Source organism: Hyperolius riggenbachi, chromosome 3 (assembly GCF_040937935.1).
Source record: "Hyperolius riggenbachi isolate aHypRig1 chromosome 3, aHypRig1.pri, whole genome shotgun sequence".
NCBI classification, from domain to species: Eukaryota; Metazoa; Chordata; class Amphibia; order Anura; family Hyperoliidae; genus Hyperolius; species Hyperolius riggenbachi.
The window spans coordinates 235,990,743-236,017,120 of record NC_090648.1 but is presented as its reverse complement, the minus strand read 5'-3'; the positions used below and the strand labels follow the sequence as shown (position 1 = coordinate 236,017,120).

Genomic DNA, 26,378 nt, shown 5'->3' with positions numbered 1-26,378 from the left:
GGGAAAACGCATGCGATTTCCCTATTAAATACATTGCGTGCGATTCGCCTGCATTCCACACGCAGGCGAATTCTGAGGGCCCTACCATGCAGATTTTTTCTGCACAGAAAAACGTGCGGGGAAACGCACAAGTGGAAACAGTCCCATCCACTTGTACTGCCCGCATGCGGATTCGCGATAGTGGAAATGGGCCCTTAATCAGAAAGGCCTGACGCCATGGCGGAGGCAGCAGTAGCCATAATGCTTCTTGTCAGACATGGTCCAACATCAGCAGCCGGGGAGCACGATCCTGTCAGTGGGTCTAAAAGGGTGAAAAAAGTATTGAGAAATAAGTGAATATTAAAAAAGAAAAGGTGGCAATGCTACAGTGGGTTGCAAAAGTATTCGGCCCCCTTGAAGTTTTCCACATTTTGTCATATTACTGCCACAAACATGCCTCAATTTTATTGGAATTCCACATGAAAGACCAACACAAAGTGGTGTACACATGAGAAGTGGAACGGAAATCATACATGATTCCAAACATTTTTTAAAAATAAATAACTGCAAAGTGGTGTGTGCGTAATTATTCGGCCCCCTTTGATCTGAGTGCAGTCAGCTGCCTATAGACATTGCCTGATGAGTGCTAATGACTAAATAGAGTGCACCTGTGTGTAATCTAATGTCAGTACAAATACAGCTGCTCTGTGAGGGCCTCAGAGGTTGTCTAAGAGAACACACAAGACAGGTCCAAGACAGGACAGGGATCAAGTTATTGAGAAATTTAAAGCAGGCTTAGGCTACAAAAAGATTTCCAAAGCCTTGAACATCCCAAGGAGCACTGTTCAAGCGATCATTCAGAAATGGAAGGAGTATGGCACAACTGTAAACCTACCAAGACAAGGCCATCCACCTAAACTCACAGGCCGAACAAGGAGAGCGCTGATCAGAAATGCAGTCAAGAGGCCCATGGTGACTCTGTACGAGCTCCAGAGATCTACGGCTCAGGTGGGAGACTCTGTCCATAGGACAACTATTAGTCATGCACTGTACAAAGTTGGCCTTTATGGAAGAGTGGCAAGAAGAAAGCCATTGTTAACAGAAAGCATAAGAAGTCCCGTTTGCAGCTTGCCACAAACCATGTGGGGGACACAGCAACCATGTGGAAGAAGGTGCTCTGGTCAGATGAGACCAAAATGGAACTTTTTGGCCAAAATGCAAAACGCTATGTATGGCGGAAAACTAACACTGCCCATCACTCTGAACACACCATCCCCACTGTCAAATATGGTGGTGGCAGCATCATGCTCTGGGGGTGCTTCTCTTCAGCAGGGACAAGGAAGCTGGTCAGAGTTGATGGGAAGATGGATGGAGCCAAATACAGGGCAAACTTGAAAGAAAACCTCTTGGAGACTGCAAAAGACTTGAGACTGGGGCGAAGGTTCACCTTCCAGCAGGACAATGACCCTAAACATAAAGCCAGGGCAACAATGGAATGGTTTAAAACAAAACATATCTATGTGTTAGAATGGCCCAGTAATAGTCCAGATCTAAATCCAATCGAGAATCTGTGGCAAGATCTGAAAACTGCTGTTCACAAACGTTGCCCATCTAATCTGACTGAGCTGGGGCTGTTTTGCAAAGAAGAATGGGCAAGGATTTCAGTCTCTAGATGTGCAAAGCTGGTAGAGACATACCCTAAAAGACTGGCAGCTGTAATTGCAGCAAAAAGTGGTTCTACAAAGTATTGGGGGGCTGAATAATTACGCACACCCCACTTTGCAGTTATTGATTTGTAAAAAATGTTTGGAATGATGTATGATTTTCGATCCACTTCTCACATGTACAACACTTTGTATTGGTCTTTCACGTGGAATTCCAATAAAATTGATGCATGTTTGTGGCAGTAATGTGACAAAATGTTGAAAACTTCAAGGAGGCCAAATACTTTTGCAACCCACTGTATATAGTTGTTATTACATGTGCAGTCACAAGCAATTAATTGTGCACAATTCAGTGCAACTCCTTGTAATACCTCTAAACTGGGAACTGACAGAGTAGGCAGACAGCAGATGGGCAAGAGCCATATTTAGCCCCCTTTTTAGTACCACATGCCAAAAGTACTTATAGTAAATCTATCCCAATAGTTGCCTTTACATCTTTCTCATGACAAATTTCTGCAAAGCCCAGTTTTGTATAAAGTGGAAAAGCAGACCCTAACATGAGTTCTGAAGACCCTTAGGAAAGAGAACTAGGGATAGCAGAGAAGTGTTTAATCTTCCCAAGTTTACTAAAAGATAATTTGTCCTGCAGCCAGAAATGAAATCAGTTAGCTTTAGTGAGGTGTAAATATGCATTCAAATGACATCAGAGGAGTCCTATGGTGTTTTATTTTCACTTTTGACTGTTTTTAATGTATGAAAGCTAAGATTTAAATTTGAGTGTAATCCCACTTTAAAATGGTCCATTTCACTAAACGGATCACAACGGACCAACGGATGTGTTGATGGATCCCATGTGAAGTGAAAATAAACTTATATCTGTGCTAATAATGTTTTATTTCTTAGCAGTACTACACATACAAATCATTTTATCTTAAGTCTCATATTGTTTCCAGTACAGGAAGAGTTTAGAAACTTCAGTTGTTATCTATGCAAAAGAGCTTCTGTGAGCTCTGTGACTTTATAAAGTCGTGGACAGCACTGGTTTTTGAAGCACTTATTACAACTGTCTCTACTGTCTCTCATTGTTTCTTCTTTGAACTTTTCTCTGCAGAAAAACCATAAACAAAGGGTCGGTAGCCTGCTCTGTGAAATAATTTAAAATGCTAAGTGTATTGTGGAAACTGCAATTATTAGAGAATGATGAAATGTTATAAAAAAAAAAAAAAGCTATATACCTGAAAATAAAAATATGACACTATTTTCTTTGCTACTAATGTTCTATTTTCCATACTACACAACCAATTCATTATATCATGTATTTTTTTCGCTTCAGTGTCACCTTAAGCATAGGATTCGTTCAGACCTGTGCCGATACATCTGTTCTGTCCAGTGTCTGCTGTGTCTGTTGCAGTGATGGGACCGTCAAAATGCTGCACTAGCCAGCTTTGCGTGGATCAGGAGTGTCAAACTCAGTCACATAAGGGGCCAACATCTAAAACACAGTTACGGGACTAATTGTTTATTAAGATTAAAAAAAAATGTGAACAGTCTCAAACTGACAATGTTTCAACCAGAAATATATTTTGGATGCCTAACTGTGCTGTATAGTTTATTCCATGAACATGCTCACCCAATACAACTACAAAGCAAATACAATACAAATACATTTGTATTGTAGGGTGCCCAGCCAGGTGGATGATTGGGGTTTCAGCTCCAAACAGCTGTTTTGCATAAAAAAGCACACTTCCTCACAGTTTTAAAAGATATACTGCATATACTCAACTATAAGTCTCAAAATGTAGGTCTGACTCACAAGGTCGACTTATACATGAGTCATGAGCAGCACTGAGCACACTGAGTAATGTGTGTACTATGTTTATTCCCATTTTCAGCAATTTACCCGGTAACTGAGACGTTCTTGATAAAGGAAATGGCAAGAAGACACCGGTCTGAAAGTCCTGGCCACAACAGTTAACAAGGAAATTGGCAGGGGGAAAATACTTGGCTACAAGAGTGGGAGTGAATAATTGCTGCACTTGGGGACCTGGAGGAGTTATTGGCTGCACTTAAAGGGAACCTAAACTGAGAGGGATATGGATGTTTCCTTTTAAACAATACCAGTTGCGGGGCAGCCCTGCTGAGCTCTTTGGCCACAGCAGTGGCTGAATCACACACCTGAAACAAGCATGCAGCTAATCCAGTCTGACTTCAGTCAGAGCACCTGATCTGCATGCTTGTTGAGGGGCTGTGGCTAAATGTATTAGAGGCACAGGATCAGCAGGAGAGTCAGGCAACTGGTATTATTTTAAAAGGAAAAATGTATATCCCTCTCAGTTTAGGTTCCCTTTAAGGGACAGGAAGGGTTAATGCAATACTGTATACAATACTGTATACAGTGCAGACATTAACCCCTCCTGCTCCCCATGTGCATCTGTTAATACCTTTTGGTCCCTTAGTGCAAAGTAGACTTATACTTGAGTCAATAAAAAATTCCAGCCTAAAAGAGTGAAATATTGGAGTCGACTTATACACAAGGTCGACTTATATGCGAGGATATACAGTAGATGGGAAAAGTAAACATGCAATGCATTTAAACGTGTGCCATGCATGCCTGTCAACCGTAGACCTGTGCTTTACCCGTATTTGACCAATCACAATGGCAGATGCAAAAGATGCACACAAGCATGTGCACAAATTACACATGCCTACATATATCAGCTACAACCCACCATCTCTAGAAATGCTCTCCATGTATTCCTCTTACTAATTACTATCATGCACATTTCAAGCTCTTGCCCTCAGCTCTCAAGCCTTGAGTTTGACACCTGTGATCAATGCAGTACCAAGCTATGCAGCTGTTATATAGTCAGATCAGGGCAGGTAAAAAGAAAGTATAAAATTCAATTCCGCCGTGCTTGACTTTTCAAAATATCAGGCAAACATTAGTGAATTCCGGCACCCAAAAGGAATAAGGCTGTCTAGCCACTTACAACCCATGTTATAAAGTTGTACTGACAGCTTGAATCTCCAAAGGGTCACTAGAGTCCTCCAGTCTTTAGTGGTAAGAAGTCATCCTCCAAATAGCATAATTATAATGTCAGAGATGTATCATAAAAAATAATAAGCAGCAATACTGAGTGAAAACTGCTTTATTTAAAATATCTAAAATCGAATGACTCAGAAAAATAAAACACATACGGAGGCCAGACCGAAAACAAACAGCACGTGTGTACTCACCAGTAATGGATTCAAAGGGATAAAAGGTGTCGCCCCTCTTCCCTGGGAAGGAGATGGGCGATTAGTATTTTAATGCTAAAATAGCAGCAGTCAGAGCACTTCTTAATAGGGTAGACTGAATGATGTCAATGAATCCGGCAGATAATTGTGCTTTCGTAAAAGAATGTAGCTCTCCTATCTCACAGAATAGTTGCTGGGCTTTACAAGGAAGATATGTGACTGACAGCTAAGAAAGAGAATGTAATTCAATTATGTGGGGTAAAACAACGCATCTATATATATATATAATAGGCTACGTGCCTCAACCTTCGAGCAAGAAGAAGAAGTATCGTCCTGCTCCCATGGCCGGTCCAAGCAGAAGAAGGGGCCGGTCCAAGCAAGAAGAAGAAGCAGCGCCCTGCCCCCAGGGGCGGTCCTAGACTTGCCGCCGAGCTGGAGGGGGTAGCAGGCAGGAAGGGGGTATTGGGCACAGCGGCGGGGAGGGGGGTCGGGCCCCCCCTCCCTCACCTGGGTCCCCCATCTGCGCTCCCCCTCTAGTTTAAGTTGAGCAGCAGCCGCCGCTATTAGTTAGAGGCAGCGGGCGGGGATGACTCACCTCTTACGCATTCCAGCGTGCGTTCCACTGTTGTCACTTCCTGCAATGCCGTCCACTTACAATACAGTGGGCGGCACTGCAGGAAGTGACGACAGTGGAACGCACGCTGCAACGCGGAAGAGGTGAGTCATCCCCGCCTGCTGCCTCTTACTAATAGCAGCGGCTGCTACTCAACTTCAGCTAGAGGGGGAGCGCAGATGGGGGACCTAGGTGAGGGAGGGGGGGTCCGACCCCCCTCCCTGATGCAAAATTAAGCTGGAGGGGGAGCACACATGGGAGACCCAGGTGAGGGAGGGGGGTCCGACCCTCCTCCCCACCGTGAACTTAAGCTGGAGGGGGAGCGCAGATGGGGGACCCAGGTGAGATGGGGGGGGGGGTCTGACAAAAACAGACGTGATTTACATGCACACCATGTGCAGAAATATTAAATAAAAGCCATGCTAGATAATCAATAGGGAATCACTGGGAGCACAGGTCCTCAAATAAATCCCTATGAAGAGGCTAACTGAAGTAATTGCACAGACAGCCCATACAGCTGTCCGATAGATGCTGCAGCATTTATTAAAACACTAGCTGGTGACATGCTCTATGTACACTTTAGTGTACGCTATCTCTCTGGACCTGCCAGTCCATAACGCTGCATGCATGTGCGGCATGGCCTGCCAGGTGGCAGCACGGTGGTGTAGTGTTGGAGTATTTTTAGGTTTTTTAGAGTGTAGGATGGAATTATGCCCCTGTGTGGCAATTGGTGGCACAAATAATTTATGGGCACTTAGAATGAAGCTCTGTAACACACTTATTAAGTGCAGGTATTGCCCGCATCGGTAGCAGGGAGCCACTGCACCAGCAGTTCTGTGTTACTTTGCAGATGCAGACCATACTTGCGCCTGCTCAGTGCAGCCATGCTCTTCACAGACAGGAGTGTGGCTGTGAAAAAGATGGTTCTGGCAAGCAGTGGATACCTCACTGTTAGAATGAAAGTGTGATTGGGAGAGTGACAATAAAAATTGTTTTAATCTACATTTCTAGCCTATATATAGTGTTTAACGATTTTTTGTTTTTTAAAGCCTTATTTTGGGGATTTTTTTACAGCTTGACATGATGTTATAACATGCGCATCTATTTTCTGACTTTCTGCAGCCTTACCAACCAAAGAAACCACTCAAACTCAAGCAACACAATCTGTGCCAACGTCAACTGATAAATTACCACAGCAAACCCCGACTACAGGACCTACCAAAGATACTCAGCAAGCTACAGGGGGATTAAGCTCAACGCCATCACTACCCGGGAGCACAACATCTTCAGCCACAACAAGCGTATTTAATCAACTTGTGCCCAATCCAGTCCCTGAGACAACATCATCTAGAGCCGAGGTTCAAACTACTACAAATCCTGCCCCGCAACCAATGGGAAAAAACGTACCCAAGGTAAGCGCATCATTATCAAAAGTACAGGTATGCATATAGCTGAAATAATGTTACCCCAGATGAAACCTGAATAGATGAGCTGGACAACTGCTTCAGTTTTGTATTACCGGTACTCTCTGAATCAGTATATTTATATGAGCTCCCTACACTGAAATCATAATTCACTGTAGCTTTTTTTCAGAGACAGCAATAAAAGTATCAGTAGTATTGTTTATAATGAAAAGTCTTAAAGGAAAAATGGATCCTCCGCTAGGCGGCTCAGTAATTCAGGCAATTGCGGGGAACTGCGCATGCACAAACGGAAGCTCGACAGGGGACCGTGCGCAGCAGACTGCGCCTGCGCCGACATGCTGAATTACCGAGCCGCCTAGCGGAGGATCCAGGTGGCCTGGGAGGACGGCGAGGGACCGTTAAGCCTGAAGGGGGCTGGAGGAAGCCATATATATATATATATATATATATATACACACACACAGTGGCTTGCAAAAGTATTCGGCCCCCTTGAAGTTTTCCACATTTTGTCACATTACTGCCACAAACATGAATACCTTTTATTGGAATTTCACGTGAAGGACCAAAACAAAGTGGTGTACACGTGAGAAGTGGAACGAAAATCATACATGATTCCAAACATTTTTTAAAAATCAATAACTGCAAAGTGGGGTGTGCGTAATTATTCAGCCCCCTTTCGTCTGAGTGCAGTCAGTTGTCCATAGACATTGCCTGATGAGTGCTAATGACTAAATAGAGTGCACCTGTGTGTAATCCAATGTCAGTACAAATACAGCTGCTCTGTGAGGGCCTCAGAGGTTGTCTAAGAGGATATTGGGAGCAACAACACCATGCAGTCTAAAGAACACACCAGACAGGTCAGGGATAAAGTTATTGAGAAATTTAAAGCAGGCTTAGGCTACAAAAAGATTTCCAAAGCCTTGAACATCCCACGGAGCACTGTTCAAGCGATCATTCAGAAATGGAAGGAGTATGGCACAACTGTAAACCTACCAAGACAAGGCCGTCCACCTAAACTCACAGGCCGAACAAGGAGATCACTAATCAGAAATGCAGTCAAGAGGCCAATGGTGATTCTGGACGAGCTGCAGAGATCTACAGCTTAGGAGGGGGAATCTATCCATAGGACAACTATTAGTCGTGCACTGCACAAAGTTGGCCTTTATGGAAGAGTGGCAAGGAGAAAGGCATTGTTAACAGAAAAGCATAGGAAATCCCGTTTGCAGTTTGCCACAAGCCATGTGGGGGACACAGCAAACGTGGAAGAAGGTGCTTTGGTCAGATGAGACCAAAATGGAACTTTTTGGCCAAAATGCAAAACGCTATGTGTGGCGGTAAACTAACACTGCACATCACTTAGAATGCACCATCCCCACTGTCAAATATGGTGGTGGCAGCATCATGCTCTGGGGGTGCTTCTTTTCAGCAGGGACAGGGAAGCAGGTCAGAGTTGATGGGCAGATGTATGGAGCCAAATACAGGGCAATCTTGGAAGAAAACCTCTTGGAGTCTGCAAAAGACTTGAGACTGGGGTGGAGGTTCACCTTCCAGCAGGACAACGACCCTAAACATAAAGCCAGGACAACAATGGAATGGTTTAAAACATATCCATGTGTTAGAATGGCCGGTCAAAGTCCAGATTGAAATCCAATCGAGAATCTGTGGCAAGATCTGAAAACTGCTGTTCACAAACACTGTCCATCTAATCTGACTGAGCTGGAGTTGTTTTGCAAAGAAGAATGGGAAAGGATTTCAGTCTCTAGATGTGCAAAGCTGGTAGAGACATACCCTTAAAGACTGGCAGCTGTAATTGCAGCAAAAGGTGGTTCTACAAAGTATTGACTCAGGGGGCTGAATAATTACGCACATCCCACTTTGCAGTTATTGATTTGTAAAAAATGTTGGAATCGTGTATGATTTTCGTTCCACTTCTCACGTGTACACCACTTTGTATTGGTCTTTCACATGGAATTCCAATAAAATGTATTCACGCTTGTGGCAGTAATGTGACAAAATGTGGAAAACTTCAAGGGGGCCGAATACTTTTGCAAGCCATTGTATGTGTATGTATGTATGTATATGTGTATATATATATATATATATATCAACATATTACGCCGCACTGGACATTAGTTTAGGTTACAGACAATATTTAGGGGTGACATACAGCAATACAAGAAAAAAAGGTAATGCTTAGTCAGTCATGGGATGGGAGCATGGAGATTAGGTAAGTTAGGTTCACTCAGATGCATAGCATGGGTGCACAGTAATGGAGGAGCATGATCAGGTAGGACACAAAAGGAGGAGGACCCTGCCCAAAGGCTTACAATAAATATATATATACTGTGTGTATATGTATATATATATATATATATATATATATATATATATATATATATATATATATATATACAGGATCTTCTCAAAAAATTAGCATATTGTGATAAAGTTCATAATTTTCTGTAATGTACTGATAAACATTAGACTTTCATATATTTTAGATTCCAACTTGAAGTAGTTCAAGCCTTTTATTGTTTTAATATTGATGATTTTGGCATACAGCTCATGAAAACCCAAAATTTCTATCTCAAAAAATTTGCATATTTCATCCGACCAATAAAAGGAAAGTGTTTTTAAAACAAAAAAGTCAACCTTCAAATAATTATGTTCAGTTATGCACTCAATACTTGGTTGGGAACCCTTTTGCAGAAATGGCTGCCTCAATGCGGCGTGGCATGGAGGCAATCAGCCTGTGGCACAGCTCAGGTGTTATGGAGGCCCAGGATGCTTCGATAGCGGCCTTAAGCTCATCCAGAGTGTTGGGTCTTGCATCTCTCAACTTTCTCTTCACAATATCCCACATATTCTCTATGGGGTTCAGGTCAGGAGAGTTGGCAGGCCAATTGAGCACAGTAATACCATGGTCAGTAAACCATTTACCAGTGGTTTTGGCACTGTGAGCAGGTGCCGGTCATGCTGAAAAATGAAATCTTCATCTCCATAAAGCTTTTCAGCAGATGGAAGCATGAACCCACTTTTGAACCAGAAACAGCGGCAGAAGCGCCTTACCTGGGCTACAGGGCTACGAGGCCGTAAGCAGTTATCATCTAGCATGAAAATACTAGCAATAATTTTATAAGTACTTTTCCACCTTCTTTTTGGTACCTTTGAACTGCAGAGTGCTGAAAAGTCAGACGTTGAAAAATGTCCTAGGAGAAGAAGTGAATTGAGTAAGGGCCATTGTTGTTTAGTAGATCAGTGAACTTATACAGTAGCATAAATATACTAAATCACTCCTGAAATACCCTGTACTCCCTGTACTCAATAATGCAGCCACAATCAATTACTGATTTTATCTTTGGATAACAATGAGTGCTGCATGCTATTTACATGTAATTTCACTACATCAGCACTATGTACAGTTACACCAATTGTCTCCCACATGTTCCTTTTGTCCTCTTCTCCTACTGGAAGCAAGCAAGCACAGCTCTGCTTATTTTATTGCAGGTGAAAGAATGAGTAGAAAGAAGAGGGTTCAAGGTCAATAAGGCCATGTTCACACTTACAAATGCAGATGGCTGTGCAATTGGAACGCAATGCCATCTGCACTGCCATGCATTGCGCTGCCAATCCCGTTCACTACAGTGTATGGGTCAGCATTGTGCTTTGCTGAAAATGTGTGCAGCAGCGCAAAAGCGCATCACACTGCCGCGCAGCGAATGTAGTCTGAACACCAGACAGTGTAGTCTAGGGGTGGGCAAATTATGAACTGCGGGCCGTATCCGGATTTCTTAGCTATTTAATTTGGCCTGCCGATCTAATTCGGGCACCATTTTCCCGTAGCCGTGCTCTGCCTGTCAGCGCAGGACATGTAAAGATCGTGGAGCGACGCTGGAGGCCAAGAGTCACCTACTTCATGAGTAAATTGGGGTTTTTTTTCAGGACGTTAGGGGAAAGTATCTTGGGGATGGGAGGGGGGGGGGGGGGTGATTGCCATAGGGGTCAATTTGCCTAACTGTTTTATGGGAGAAAACTCAGCCCCACTTTGTTACATTATAGTTAGCTCCGCCCACATCCTGACATGGCCACACACATTTACTCACTCTTATTCTGTTCACACACTTCGATCAAACTTGAGAACCCGATGTGGCCCTCGAGTCAAAAAGTTAGCCCACCCCTGGTGTAGTCTATGCACTTCTGATGTTCTTGTGTGTCACACACCATGCATGTTGCTGAAGTGCGCACAGCAACACATAGAGTCAGCGGCAAGGAATATGTGGGTGCTTTATAAGTCAATAATAATAATAGCGTGAACAAGGCCTAAACCATTATAATTGCAATTGTGATGCATTCTTTATAGGGGCAGACAGGCTCTCGAAATGACATTTGTTTCCTGGTGGTATGTTCACAGCAATGCCTCAGTACTTCAGTCCTTGATTTAATACTGGTATTTTGTCAGTGTAAGCTTCTAAATATGTGATTACTTCAGTTTGAATTTGTATTTTGACCCAGCACTTTCTCGGTCTGATATAAAAAGTGGTTAGTAGGTTTTTTTTAATTGTTTTCTGAGAAGACAGAGGACCACACTAAATAATCATACAATATATGACATGATATGTGATAATCTATGTAACTTAAACAGTGCAACTTTGTTTCTCTTTAGGTGTACTGCAGAAATGATAGTGTAGTACCTGAGAATGTGGTAAAGATAAATGTGGACTTCTCAAGTGACTGCGTAAGTACCAGTTTGCACATTGTGATCACTTACGTTTCAATACTGGATTATTTAAAGGACACAAACACAATAGTAGCAAGTAAATAAATATCACTTTACACCTCCTAGAGGCTCCTGTATTCACTTGTTCTGTTTTTTGACCACAGTGAGGACATTGAAAAAAAATCTTGTTGCTGTCTGCTAGTTCAAGGGTACCAGACCTCTACATATAAAAAGAACCGATACTTACCCGCCGCTTCCTCCGGCAGCCTAAACACAGGCGAGTCCCTCGCTGTCCTCCCGCGGTCTGCCGTTCAGCCGCGATCAGCCCCGGTAATAGGCTCAGTCGGGCTCAGTCTGGGTCTTTTGCACTACTACGTTTGTGCAGTAGACCGCAGACTAATGCGACTGAGACAATTACCGGGGCTTATCGCAGCTGAACGTCAGACTGCGGGACAACAGCGAGGGAATCACAAGTGTTTATGTTGCATGAGGAAGCAGCGGGTAAGTGTAGAGTTCTGGTTGCCTTTAATATCAAACTATACAAATATGTATTGTTACCATTGTGCTACGTCTGATTAAAAGCCCCTGCTCAGGCACTACTTATTAAGTGCCTTATACGGAACATTATTTTTGGCTCATTATGCACAAAAAATATTTTGTAAACATTGCAGTTTTTTAAAACGTATGGTAAGGAAAATGCCTGCTGCTCCAATTTAAATGTCCTCAGTGACTAATACTTGGCTGCTCATGCCCAGTCAGTGTAAAACACTGACTGGGCATGAGATCGATTGTTAAAGCCACCCTTCCTTCCTGTCTCAGAACTGATCATGAACCAGGGATCAGCCAGGGCCCTTTTTTTCACGGATGACTGAACGGCTCATTTGCTGAGCAGTACAGCCGCCCAGCTGCCGGCCACAAGTGCCATTTAGCTGCAAATACATGCAGCCGGAGGGCAGCATTCAGTTTCATGTTTGACACATAGTGGCGTTTCCTCATGTAGTGTCTGAGCATGGCAACCATTGAACTTAGGTTCCAAGTACATGTGGGAGGGAGGAAGGGGAATCGCCTGTCCATCACCTGTGCCGAGTGCTAGCAAGCACCCTGCTAGTGGATGGGAGCAGCTGACAGGCGGTGAATTCATCGTCTTCAGCTGCTTGTGGAAAACAGGCCTGACTGGGTGGAGGAAAAGTGCATACGTAGCTGAAGCTTTCTGTTAAATATATGTGTTTTTTATTTTTAACAAAATAATTTCTGCTCAATTAATGTAAAATAGTGTCCTATATGATGGAAAAAAAACAAACTGTGTCTAAACTTGGGCCTTAGGAAATGATGTGCTGCACTGCCATCTGCTGGTGATAGGAGGAATTATTGACTTTATTTTAAAGTTCGGAAAATAAGAACATGCTAATAATTCTGAATTTATGGTAATTTCATGCAAACGTATGCAGCTTGGAAATGGACTAATCAATTGAAGCGGGAAGCTGAGGGAGAGTGATATCAGAACATCTGATCTATCTTGCATTGGTCAGTGATTGGGATTATTGAAATTAAAATATGAAAATAAAAATTAACATTATCTGCCTACTGGTTCTATGTCAGTGATTCAAATCACTATTACTCAGCCTTTTTGCTAGTGTTTTGTAATGATTTTAGGAACAAGTGAATTGACAGGAAGAATTATTCTGCAATGCAGCTGAGCACTGTGAACTAGCCCTGACAGTATTATGTCTATTATTAGGTGGTAAAAGTGTGCATGCCTATCATATCAGAAACAGAGTGAACTACTGCAAGGCTAGTGAATCAGTATTTATTCTATGGCAATCATATGTACTCACCCACTAAAGGGTATTATCAATAAAGTAGGAGCAGTCTGCATTTTTTTAAAGTCCTACTTAAGTTGCACAACCCCAAGTTCACTAACCTTTCAGTAACTCACATTGAGCCTGATCCAATTCACTTATTCTCTTAAGTTTTCTCCTAGGTGATTTTTTTTACATCTTATCAATAAAACTAACAAGCAAGAAAATACTCAGAATAATTTTAACAATACTTTTTTGCTTGCTTTTTGGTACTTTTCAATTTCAGAGTGCTGAAAAGCGATGTTAAACAGAAAATGAAAATTAACTCCTAGGAGAAAACTTAGGAGAAAAACTGAATAGGATATGGCCCATTATGTTTTGATATACCCACCACCACTTTACTACGTATTAACAGATGCACTTTCACTGCATGTGGTGACAGCACTTGAAGATTGGTATACAGCAGTTGCCATGTTTTTGTAAATGTCTAGCAGTTGTTGATTATGTGGTTTTTGCTTGATTGACCCCCGACCTCAAAAATTGCCAAAAAGACAGGTGACTACAAAGTGCGCATGTAAGAAGCTCTTAGGAGATGTTCTTTACAAGTCTATTGTGACAGCTGACCCAAGAAACTGCCTATGAATGCCTCATTTTGAAATTTTCAATCAAGTTTTTTGTGCACTGGCAAACACCAAATACAGCAGCCTGTGTGTGCAGGGGGGGGGGGGGGGGGAACTGAAGTTGGAGGGGGGGACCTTTGTTCTCTGTTTGCCTAATGCCAAAATTACCTGTAGATAAATTTGCAGAAATTAAAATGTTTTTGAACCTGGTCCTTTTTCAGACTGACAATTCATCATTCACAGAGGAAGAACATAAAGCATTCAAAGAGGTGTGTGACGCTCTGAAGACAGCATATAAGAGCAGTGATCCTGAATGCACAATTCAGGTGGCCAGTACTGAAGGGAAGCTTGCCATAGTGGACGCTGTTCTACAACGTAAGTAGCAATAAGTTGAAAAGAATCAGCATATACAATATCAACACGTGAAGTACATAAAATTTGGCAAAACATTTATGCAAACTATTTGCATAAAAGTTGCAAGTAAGACAGAATTAATAGAATATCATGCACAGGTACAATATATCCCCTTCCCGACCGTCTAACGCTGATAGGCGTCGGGAATGTGGCTCCCCCAGGTGGAGGAGATTAGCGGGGATCATGCGCGCATCCCCGCTGAGCTGCAGAGCTCTGTAAACAACCTGCCAGCCGCGATCACAGCTGGCAGGCTGTAAAAACTGAGCTGTCCCCTCCAGTGGCAATAGGCTGATACCTATGAGAGGCGATCCATGTGATTGCCTCTCGGGGGGAGGGAGGGTGGGAGTGAAAAAGAAATAAAAAAAAAATGCATTTTTATAAAATATATATATACATCAATAAAAAAAGAAAGCTCTGTTGGTGGCACAAAGAAGGATGTAGGAGTCATTTGTGTGCTAAGTTGTATGGTTTTGCAACAAGCTGTTAAAGTTGCAGAGTGCTGAATTGTGAAAAATGGCCTGGTCACTATGGGGGTGTAAGCCTGTGGTTCTCAAGTGGTTAAGCAAGGTGTATGTAAGCCAGCAGTGGTGCCCTGCCTGGGTAAAATGAAATGACATCAACCTTTGTTAAAGGACCACTATTGTGAAAATAAAGTTCTAAATACATGTAAAAACATGCAAATAACAAGTACGTTTCTTCCAGAGTAAAATTAGCCATAACTTACTTTTCTCCTATGTTGCCATCACTTACAGTAGGTAGTAAAAGTCTGACAGAACTGACAGGTCTTGGAATCTCCTCATGGGTGATTCTCAGTGTTTTTATTTATTTTCAAAAGCACTTAATGAAGTACAGCTGCACCATTCAACTGCCAAAAAAGTGTGCAGTGGGCAGGGAGGCTGGCCAGCATATTTATATAATTGCTTTCCAGGGAATATCTTTATAAAGAATAAAGGCCAAGCTAAGAATCCCTCATGAGGAGAAGGACTAGTCAAAACCTGTTGGTTCTGTCAGGTGTCTCCTACCTATTGTAGGCAACAGGGACATAGGAGAAAAGTAATATATGACTAATTTTACTCTGGAAGAAACCTACTTCTTATTTGTATGTGTTTACATGTATTTTAAACTTTACAATTTTCCCGATAATTGTCCTTTAACCACTTGAAGACCGTAGGCTTACACCCCCTAGTGACCAAGCTATTTTTTACAATTCAAACCTCTGCAACTTTAAGGGCTCGCTGCAGGGCCGTACAACTCAGCACACAAGTGATCCCCCGCCCATCTTTTGTGCCCACCAACAGAGGTCTCTGTTGGTGGGCTCTGATCGCTGCTGGGATGTTTGTTTATTTTTTATTTATTTATTGTTTTAATTTATTTTTATTAAGACCCTCCCTCCCCCCGCCAGCCAATCCCAGTGATCAGCTCTCATAGGCATCAGCCTATGAGAGCCGATCGCTCTGTGAGCCTCCCCAGGGGACAGCCAAGTGACGCGTCTGTCCCCAGTACAGCGATGCCATAGATGGCAGCACTGTACAATGTAAATAGTTTCGTTGTCTAACAGTCTGCTAGCGGCGATTGCCGCTGGTAGACTGATGACGGAGCGGAGCTCTGTCATTCAAGCTGGGATGCGCACGCATCGGCATGTGCGATCCTCTGCAAACCACTTCCCAGGACTTAACGCCAATTTGCATTACGTGGTCCTGGGGGAGCCGCTGTGTTCATGCCTATCGGCGTGATGCATTCCTTATGTGGTTAAAGGCTAGGCAAAATATCTTAAAGCGGACCCAAACCAAACATTTTTTTATTTAAAAATATTTAGTTGCACCACTCTGACACATACAAAGATAAATAAACACTCCTTCAAACATATGAGCATTTCAGTGCATGCTTTTCACCCTTCTCTTTTCATAGCTAGGGTTATACTGGGGGCAGCCATTAGCAATTCCTCCATTGCCGGACACCATGTACTCCACCAGTTTGCCGGAAAAATCCCGGCAATTTGAAAGGAAGGGAGGGGTTCCTCCAATAAATGTAAAATATTTTGTATTTGTCATCATGCAGCTGAAAAAAGGCTGCTATTTATTAATATAATTTAGAAAATACATTTTATTTCTGAAATCTTGTATTTTTAATACACCTTTAAAGGTGGCCATAGACCAAACATTTCCAATCTTTTAAATTCAATCATTTTTAATGATTGATGGCATTGTTCGAAAAATCAAACCAATCCACCATACTCTTTTCAGTTTTTTTCTTACAAATGATTACAATTTTCTACCACAGTCACAGCTGACAAATCAAAAGATCGAAAATGTTGTATATGTTATAAATATTTACATTTTAAAAAAATAATGTTCCTCTTTTCTTTACAATAATTTTTTTAAAAAGGAAATAAAAATAGGTGGAATCGTGTATTGTCACCTTTATATCTGGTGGCAATACATGAGTGGTATGCAAAATTGTCAACTTTATATCTGGTGGCCATACATGAATAGTATGTAAAATTCAACTTAAAGTTGGCAATACAACACCACCAAATACCAAGAAATTGCCTAGGAATGCCTCATTTGGCGGTTTTCAACCAGGTGTCACACAAGAACCGTAAAAAAAAAAAAAATCTATTTTCTTTAGAGCAATTTTCTTGGTTGATTGTTTAACAAATTAAACCAATCCATCTTACACTATTGGAAATGGAAGATTATTATTTATTGTTTCTGTGCACTCTTTGATTGAGTGTTGAAAATGCTGCTGAGGCAAACAGTAAGCTTTATTTAAAAACACTAGACATGAACTAAAGGAAGGCTGCGCGGTTACATTTTTTGTGCACTCTTGATTTCATTGTCACCATCAAAAGTAAAATACTAAATGAAACCTCGAAATATAGGCCAAAAGAAAAAATAGTAAAACCCTACCCATATCTTTGGGGACCATCATGCAAGTTCCAATTGCGGACATCAACAAGGGACAGTGGGGTGACTCGGGCACTCTGCATCTCAGAGCTCTTATCTTGCACTTTGACTAAATGAGTCCTCCTAGACACTTTGTATTTTGCCTGAAAACCTAAAGATATTTTATAGAATGCCTGAAGTTTGTACTTTGACTGTTACAAATATACTTCATAGAGGAGAGATACAGTGACTACTGCATCCTCTATGAAGTATATTTGTAACGTATTATATATTCAGTGAATATATAATTTCAATATTTTGTACAAATGTCTGTATATTAATGTACATCATTGTCTATATTTTATGTACCTTTTTTGTTTTTACTCAGTACAGTGCCATGGAAAATGATGGCGCTATATAAATCAATAATAATAATACATATCAAATCAAGATAGAAATTTTATGATGGGTTTTAAAAGTTGTTTAATAGCTTACATTCTAATTTTGAATGTTCAAAATAAAGCAATCACAGCACATTCTGCATTTTTTTTCATAATTTTATTTTTTGTAGTTCGCATAGATTCTTCTGAATTGTACAAAGAACTGAAAGCCAGCATGAAGGAGGTATGTTTTTCCTTTTTATCAATTTTTAATTTCAATGCCGTTGTGAAGGGGTTTCTGCCTATTCACATCTATGAAATATGAGGCTCATGTTTTTGCACAGAAGAATAAAGTATGATAGGCCATGAACTAAGTTGACCACGGCTTGCATTGCAGTAAATGTCTGCGTTGTTGTGTTAGTGCTCTTGTGGCTCCAAAAGAAAAAAAAAAGGGTGATGTCATCCTCTTTTTATATGCACTACCAGATTTTGTTGTAAGATTACTTTTTGAAAGTAATTGCTTTTGTAAAATAATTTAAACTGGATAGTAACACATGAACATATGCAAAAGTATAGGAGTAGAACTATTACTTAATGTGATACCTTCCACATCACATCTAAAACGAAGAAAAAAAGATGGACCCCCCTAAAGAAGGAAAAAACCCGACCCTGGACAAATACATCAACAAATTCAGACGCAGAATCTCTGACAGGATCCTGAATAAAAGAAAGACACTGGCCCAGAACGTAACAACACAGGAGCGACAGGCCATCAGATCCCTTAAAGAGACACTTAAAGGGATACTGTAGGGGGGTTGGGGGAAAATGAGTTGAACTTACCCGGGGCTTCTAATGGTCCCCCACAGACATCCTGTGCCCGCGCAGCCTCTCACCGATGCTCCGGCCCCGCCTCCGGTATACTTCTACAATTTCAGACTTTAAAGTCTGAAAACCACTGCGCCTGCGTTGCCGTGACCTCACTCCCGCTGATGTCACCAGGAGCATACTGTGCAGGCCCAGTATGGTCTGTGTCTGTGCAGTACGCTCCTGGTGACATCAGCGGGATCGAGGACACGGTAACGCAGGCGCAGTGGTTTTCAGACTTTAAAGTCTGAAATTCTAGAAGTGAACCGGAGGCGGGGCCGGAGCATTGGGGAGTGGCTGCGCGGGCACAGGATGTCTCCGGGGGACAATTAGAAGCCCTGGGTAAGTTCAACTCATTTTCCCCCGACCCCCCCTACAGTATCCCTTTAAGCCAGAAAAAGAGAGTTTTACTCATCTGGGGCTTCTACCAGCCCCCTGCAGCAGTCCTGTGCCCTCGCAGCCACTCACTAATTCTCTGTTCCCCCGCTGCCAGCTAGTTTCGTTTTTGCTGACAGGACTGGCCACGCGTATCTTTTTCCGCATTCCCGACTGTAATTAGCGATATTGCGGACCGCAACGCGTACAAAAATGCACGTTGCCGCATTATGAACGCATAGATATGCGGCAACGCGTATTTTTGTACGCATTGCGGCCCGCAATAGCACTAATTGAAGTCGAGAATGCGGAAAAAGATACGCGTGGCCAGTCCTGACGGGCCTGTCGGCAAAACCAAAACTAGCTGGCAGCGGGGAACCAGAGGATTAGTGAGTGGTTGCGAGGGCACAGGACTGCTGCAGGGGGCTGGTAGAAGCCCCAGATGAGTAAAACTCATGTTTTTTTACTGACTTAAGGTTCACTTTAAGGAGAATAAGGACATTATTATTAAATCAGCAGATAAAGGTGGTGCCATAGTTATAATGAACACCAGTGACTACATCCAGGAGGCACAAAGACAGTTATCCAACACCACTCACTATGCCAAATTAAAAGGGGACCCCACAAAAGGCTACAGGATGGCACTTAATAGGATCATCAGACAACATGTAAGGACCCTTATCCCTGAAGAGCCTAGAAAAGCCTGCTTTTACATGCTTCCCAAGATCCACAAAGAGGGAAACCCAGGCAGGCCCATAATCTCAGGAGGTGGAACTCTTACAGAGAACATCTCAGGGTGGCTGGAAAACACCTTGAAACCTCTTGTCTGTAAAATACCCAGCTACATACAGGATACCACCACCTCCTGAACAAACGGACAGCCATCGGCCCAGTACCTGAGGGAACCATACTGGCCACGATGAACGTGGAGTCCCTGTACACGAACATCCCCCATGATGATGGTATTGCGGCCTGTCGTAAATATCTTCAGGGTCAGGGCATACCTGTAAAGCCTATTGCTCAACTGATCAAATTCATTCTCACTCATAATTATTTCACTTTTGGACAGGACCTCTATTTACAGCAGATGGGCGTGGCAATGGGTTCACTATTTGCACCACAGTATGCAAATCTCTTCATGGCCAAAATTGAAGAGGAATACCTCAATGCATGTGACATAAAACTCATGGCCTACTTCCGCTTCATTGATGATATTTTAATCATCTGGTCCGCAAGTGAGAATGATCTTCTCCAGTTCCACAGGAACTTCAATGCCTTCCATCCTACAATCAAATTGAAACTTACCTACTCTCACACAGAGATTAACTTTCTGGACACCATATAAATCAGGGGTAACAACCTACAAACCTCTGTGTATCGCAAACCTACAGACCATCCACATACCTAAGATATGACTTGTTTTCATCCCAAGCACATTAAGAACTCTATAATTTACAGCCAAGCAATAAGGTACAACCGGATTTGTTCTGACAGGATGGACAGAGACAAGCACCTGGATCGGCTTAAGAACACTTTCATTAAACAAGGCTACAGTCCTCCTATGGCTGAGGCCCAAATCAAAGCCAACATCATCCCCAGGACTGTACTTCTGAAATATAAGCAAAACCAGAAAGAGGACCGGGTCCCTTTGGTTGTCACATACAACCGACACCTGGAAATCTTAAGGAGGATTGCTAAGGAACTTCATCCCATTTTACACAAGGATCACAGACTGAGAAAGATATTCCCTAAACCTCCCCTCTTGTCATATCGGCAACCACACAATCTAAAATAGATGATTGTCAGGAGTTCTTTGAATAGGCCACAACAAAACAGAACATCACCCTGCCGACAAAAAAGGTGTGGGACCTGCAGACACATTTACTCCACTGACAAGTTAACGATACCAGGTTCACAACAGGAGTACAGAGTACAAGGCACATTTTCCTGTAGTTCCACCAATCTGGTATATCTGATCATGTGTGCTAAATGCCCCAATCTTATGTACGTGGGAGAAACTGGACAAATTCTGTGCAAACATATGAATGGACACAAGCACACTATTAACGATACCAAATCTGAACTCCTAGTTGCTATACACTTTCGTTCCAACGGACACAGCATGTATGATCTTCGTGTCACTGCCCTGAAGGGTGGCTTCAAAATGTCAAATGATCGATTAATAGCAGAAACAAAATTTATAAATAGGTTCAAAGCAGTGGACAAGGGCTTGAATAAGGACAAAAACTTTTTATATTGGTATGAGACTGATGATATTTGAACTCTTTTTCAGCCTATATAGCTAAACTTGTAAACTCAGAATTTATGATACCTCTGTGTCAGTCCAACTCCCAAGTCTATGAGCATGGTATAAACAAGGATTCTTATCTCAGATAACAACCTCTCACCCCATTTAGATGTTCTGTTACACTTAAGGTATCTTAATGACATGTATTTATGCTTGAAAAAAAATCTATGTTTTCCCTTTTGATGTTGCATGTATAAAGCTGTCTGTACTATCAGCCTACAAGCAAACAGGATTTAAGCCCGCTGAAGGCTGCAAGGCCGAAAGCTTGCTTATTCTTAATCTTTTTGGTTAGTCAATAAATGGTATCATCCTGATTTAAAACTTCTTGCTTTTACTGATGGCTAACACGGTACAATACCCTAATGCTACTACATCACATTACTGTAATTTAATTTACAACTGTGCTGGTGCTGTATGTCACACAATGGCCCATATCCTATTAACTTTTCTCCTGAGTTTTCTCCAAGAAGATATTTTCAAGCCTTATTAGTAACATACTTTTTTAGCTCTCACATGTAATAAAATCCGCTAAATGAATTTGATACTTTGTATCTACTTTTTAGTACTCTTTCAATTGCTAAATGCTGAAAAGTAATTCTTTAGAGAAGATGAAAAATTATATCCTAGGAGAAAACACAAGAGAAAAAGTAAATTGGATCAGGCCAATTGGTTTTAATTCACTAGGACCTGTTAAATAAAAAAACAATAGGATGGTAAATTACAGCATATTTAAAACTTTTTTTTCCAAATTCACTAAGGTTTTCACAATCCTCATGCGTGTGTATGAGGCTTTAGTGATAGACCTATACCTAAATCTATGCAAGTTTGTGTATTATTAATTAGTGCTTATGTAGATGATATGACAAAGGCAGCTACTCCTGAACAATAATCCTAAAGCAAATGTGTTAGTACTAATAAAGAGAAGTAGATTCAGTAATACAGTGTTTTTTAATGTAAATAAACATAATCAGCACCATTGACTGCAAATGAATATATGTTCAGGAAAATAATCCTAGTTTTACTATCTCCACTAAGTTTTTAATTTTCATAATACAGTCTGAAACTAAGCTATGCAAAATAAAATTTTGTTTCATTTTTTAGCCTTTGTAAAAAATCTTTAGGCAAGCGTGGATGGTGTCCACAACCTCCTAAAATGTTCATGCTGTGTCACATTTAAAACATTTTTATCATCCCTTCCTGTCTCTGGGACCTCTAGGAGCTGCCTTTACTTCAATACAAAACCTGGTGGTCCGGAGGCCAGGGAATGAGGGACCACAACAACAGCTTGCCAGTGGTTCTCTCTCTTCCACATGTGGAAGAATTGTGCTTTCTCTGTTGGAAATTTTTACTCCCAGAAAATTCTCACAGTTGGGGACAAAGACAAAGGGAAAAAATAGAAAAAGCTCCCCTACCAACAATATTTAGAATTATCTAATTCTTGTAGTTGGGCTTTAACCACTGGAAGACCGTAGGCTTACACCCAGCTAGTGACCAGGCTATTTTTTACAATTCAGGCCACTGCAGCTTTAAAGGGTTCGCTGCAAGGCTGTACAACTCGGCACACCAGTTATTCTCCCCCTCCCCCCTATTTTCTGCCCACCAACAGAGCTTTCTGTTGGTGGGCTCTGATCACTCTTGCAATGTTTGTTTTTTATGTATTCGTTTATATTTTTTTTTCCAATAAATTTTGTTTTTTTAAATTGTTTTTTTTTACCCCCTCCCTCCCTTCCCCCACCAGCCAATCACAGCGATTGGCTGTCATAGGCATCAGCCGATTGCTCTTGTGCCTCCCCAGGGGACAGCCGAGTGACATGGCTGTCCTCAGAACAGTGTTGCCGTAGATCGCAACGCTGTACAGTGTAAATAGACGGCGTCTAACAGTCTCCTAGCAGCTGGGAGACTGATGACAGAGCGGAGCTCAGTCATTCAAGCTGGGATGCGCGCATCGGCGAGCGCGATCCCCTGCAAACCACGCCCCCCAGGACTTATTGTCAATTGGCGTTACGCGGTCCTGGGGATGCCGCCGCATTCACGCCTATTGGCATGACGCGGTCCTTATGTGGTTAAATAATGCATATGTACTGGTGCAGTAAATAAAATAACCATGTTAAATAAAAAAAGAATGGGCTATGTTCCAATTGTTTTCCTGATGGTGATGGCTACTTGCGACATTCAGCAACAATGAACTCAGTGTTACCCGCTTGTTCAACTATTGTTCCATATAGAACCTATACTATTAGCGATCACCCCATCAGGTGTAATAATATCTCTTTATGGTCATTTTCAGGATAAATCACCTTTGTTCTCTTTTGGAAATGCACAACATTCAATCAATGATGATGTGGTGAGCATTCCCCTCATAAGTGCCATTGTCAGCTTGGCTGTGGTTTTGCTGCTCATTGCAGCTATTTATGGATGCTATCAACAGCGGCAAACACGGAAGAGAGAGCAGGTAACCTTTGTTTCATTACTACTTTAGCCTTAAAGGGAAGGTTCAGGGAAACGTTGAAAAAAATAAAAATCCATATCCACTTACCCGGGGCTTCCTCCAGCCCGTGGCAGGCAGGAGGTGCCCTCGCCGCCGCTCCAGAGGCTTCCGGTCGTCTTCGGTGGCCGACTGGACCTGGCCAGGCCGGCTGCCAAGTCGGGCTCTTCTGCGCTCCACGGACGGGCTCTTCTGCGACCCACACGGGCGCGCTGACGTCATCGGACGTCCTCCGGGCTGTACTGAGCAGGCGCAGTAGTTCTGCGCCTGCGCAGTACAGCCCCGAGGACGTCCGATGACGTCAGCGCACCCGCGTGGGACGCAGAAGAGCCCGTCCGTAGAGCGCAGAAGAGCCCGACCTGGCAGCCGGCCTGGCCAGGTCGGGTCGGCTACCGAAGACGACCGGAAGCCTCTGGAGCGGCGGCGAGGGCACCTCCTGCCTGCCACGGGCTGGAGGAAGCCCCGGGTAAGTGGATATGGATTTTTATTTTTTTCCACGCTACCCTGAACCTTTCCTTTAAGACAGAGAACTGGAGAAAAATGTTGACAGTACGCAAAGTATATACTTTCCATATGATTAACCCTTTCAGGACCGGCAAACTCTGGCTCCTTTAAGAGATTCTGTAACAAAATGTTCAGCCTTATTTCTTCTATCCTATAAGTTCCTATACCTGTTCTAATGTGGTCTGGATTACTGCAGCCTTTTCTAGTTGCACTGTCTCTGTAATAGATCTAATCTTCTTTTCTTGTCAAGCCTTGTCGAGACAAAGAGGAATGCACTTTCTCTGCTGTGATAGGGAGAAGTGTAGTGGGGGTGTCTCAGCACCTTGCAGGGAAAAAAATATAGGAGACAAATACGGGAGCCCAATAGTGTAGTATATTAGTATGCAATTGAAAAAAGGAATTTCAATAAATTACTACTCACAAAAGGAGGTTGCAAGGGCAACCAACCGTAGGAAGCAGGTGGAGACCATAAACCCGACTCCACTCGGGGTAGTCCCAGCCGGGACCTGGATGTGGTCGCTCTCCTTGAAAAAGTAGGGACAGGTGTCCACTGTGGGGCACCCACAGGTGGTCTGTCACCACCCCTGAAACACAGATTGTTTGGGGGTATAGCTATGCACAATTAAAGGTAAAGAGGCACCCTGGTTGAAATAAAAGCATCTAAAAACAGCTTAAAATATGAGGAAATAATATGAGGTGGCTTACCTCAATAACGAAATCCTTGTATATGACAAAAGATTTTTATTTAGCACAGGCAACGCGTTTCGCGGGTCCAAGCCCGCTTCATCAGGCCAATAAAAGTGCCTACAATAGTGAAAGAGCTCCTCAGTATAACTGTATCGACAGCGTTATAGGTTAATACAATGAATACTTGTGCATTATACATTTAAATCCCAATAGTATACATACCATTATGGTTAAATAAAAAACGATCGAATGATTCGATAGATCCATCAATCAGACCTCCTCCAGCATATGGAAATTTTCCTCATATTTTAAGCTGTTTTTAGATGCTTTTATCTTCAATTGTAATAGGGAGAAGTTATGCACGCCCCCTGCAGGCTCTCCTGTGTGTGTATGAGTCACAGGCGATTTCTCTGCTCACAGCCAGCGTCTGTGCAAGGCTCGAGCTGTGACATTTCAAACAGCTGTGAGTGCAGAGAGATCAGTGCAGAGCTCAGACAAGCATCTAAGGCAACACGTGGGAGTAACAATACAGCAATCAAGTCACATTTGAGAGGAGCTTCTGCAAACAGGCACCTGCTCTGATGATGTATTTCCTGTTTGGCGGGCCATCTTCATTGTTTACAAAAACAATGAATAAAACAGTGATTTTATCACCAGGAAAGCAGCAGGAGCGGCAAAAATGTCACAGAGGGGGCTAGGAGAAGACAACAAACAGGCTGGTACGTTTATTTATGTAAGATTTTCACAGTACAGATTCTCTTTAAAGAGGAACTGAACTCTAAATATTAAAACAAACCATTGGAATACTTTTTAAAAATTATAGGCAAAAAGTGTACAGTATATCTTAAATACAAGTAAATAAAATGTATAATATAAAATAGATTATTAAGCCTGGCCCACTTGTGATGTAGTTTGCCGCGGCAGTCACGTGGTTACTGCCGACAGCTTCGCAAAGAACTATGGGAGACCTTCGGCAAATTCCTCCTACAATGTAATTAGCTTTCTGCGGGCCTTATATTTACAAAGGACGTCATCAGGTGGCGCCTCCTCCGAAGCTAGAACAATAACACTGACAGTAGTGAAATGACAGGCAGAGCGGAGCACGCAGCAGAGGGACGAGACAGACATCAGAACAGAGAGGTGGATAGGAAAGAGGCAAGCTGTCCTGGATGGAAGCGTGAGGGCAGAGAAGCAAGCGGCTATATAAGGAGCAGAAAACAATGTTATGCACGGGTGGCCAGCGCATTCCAAATAGCTGCCTTGGGAAGAGAAAAGCTCAGTCCCACACTTCAAAAGATCAGTAAAACAACAAAAACAGTGATTCCCTGACACAATAGTTCAAAGGCCGGCTGGTTGAAGCTGAGTGATTTCGGAGGGCTGCTGATAGCTGAGTCAATATAGTGTCTGGCTATCACTCCTGCTT

General features: G+C 42.4%; 1 protein-coding gene across 1 annotated transcript in view; it reads left to right on the top strand.

Moving 5' to 3' along the window:
• The window catches only part of PODXL (podocalyxin like), a 97,528-nt gene that overhangs the window by 58,708 nt on the left and 12,442 nt on the right, over positions 1 to 26,378 (top strand). The window contains exons 3-7 of the mRNA XM_068276016.1: positions 6,616 to 6,905; positions 11,581 to 11,652; positions 14,275 to 14,428; positions 17,924 to 17,976; positions 23,567 to 23,731. Of these exons, the coding sequence (XP_068132117.1) occupies positions 6,616 to 6,905; positions 11,581 to 11,652; positions 14,275 to 14,428; positions 17,924 to 17,976; positions 23,567 to 23,731 (734 nt within the window). The remainder of the gene's footprint in view (positions 1 to 6,615; positions 6,906 to 11,580; positions 11,653 to 14,274; positions 14,429 to 17,923; positions 17,977 to 23,566; positions 23,732 to 26,378) is intronic.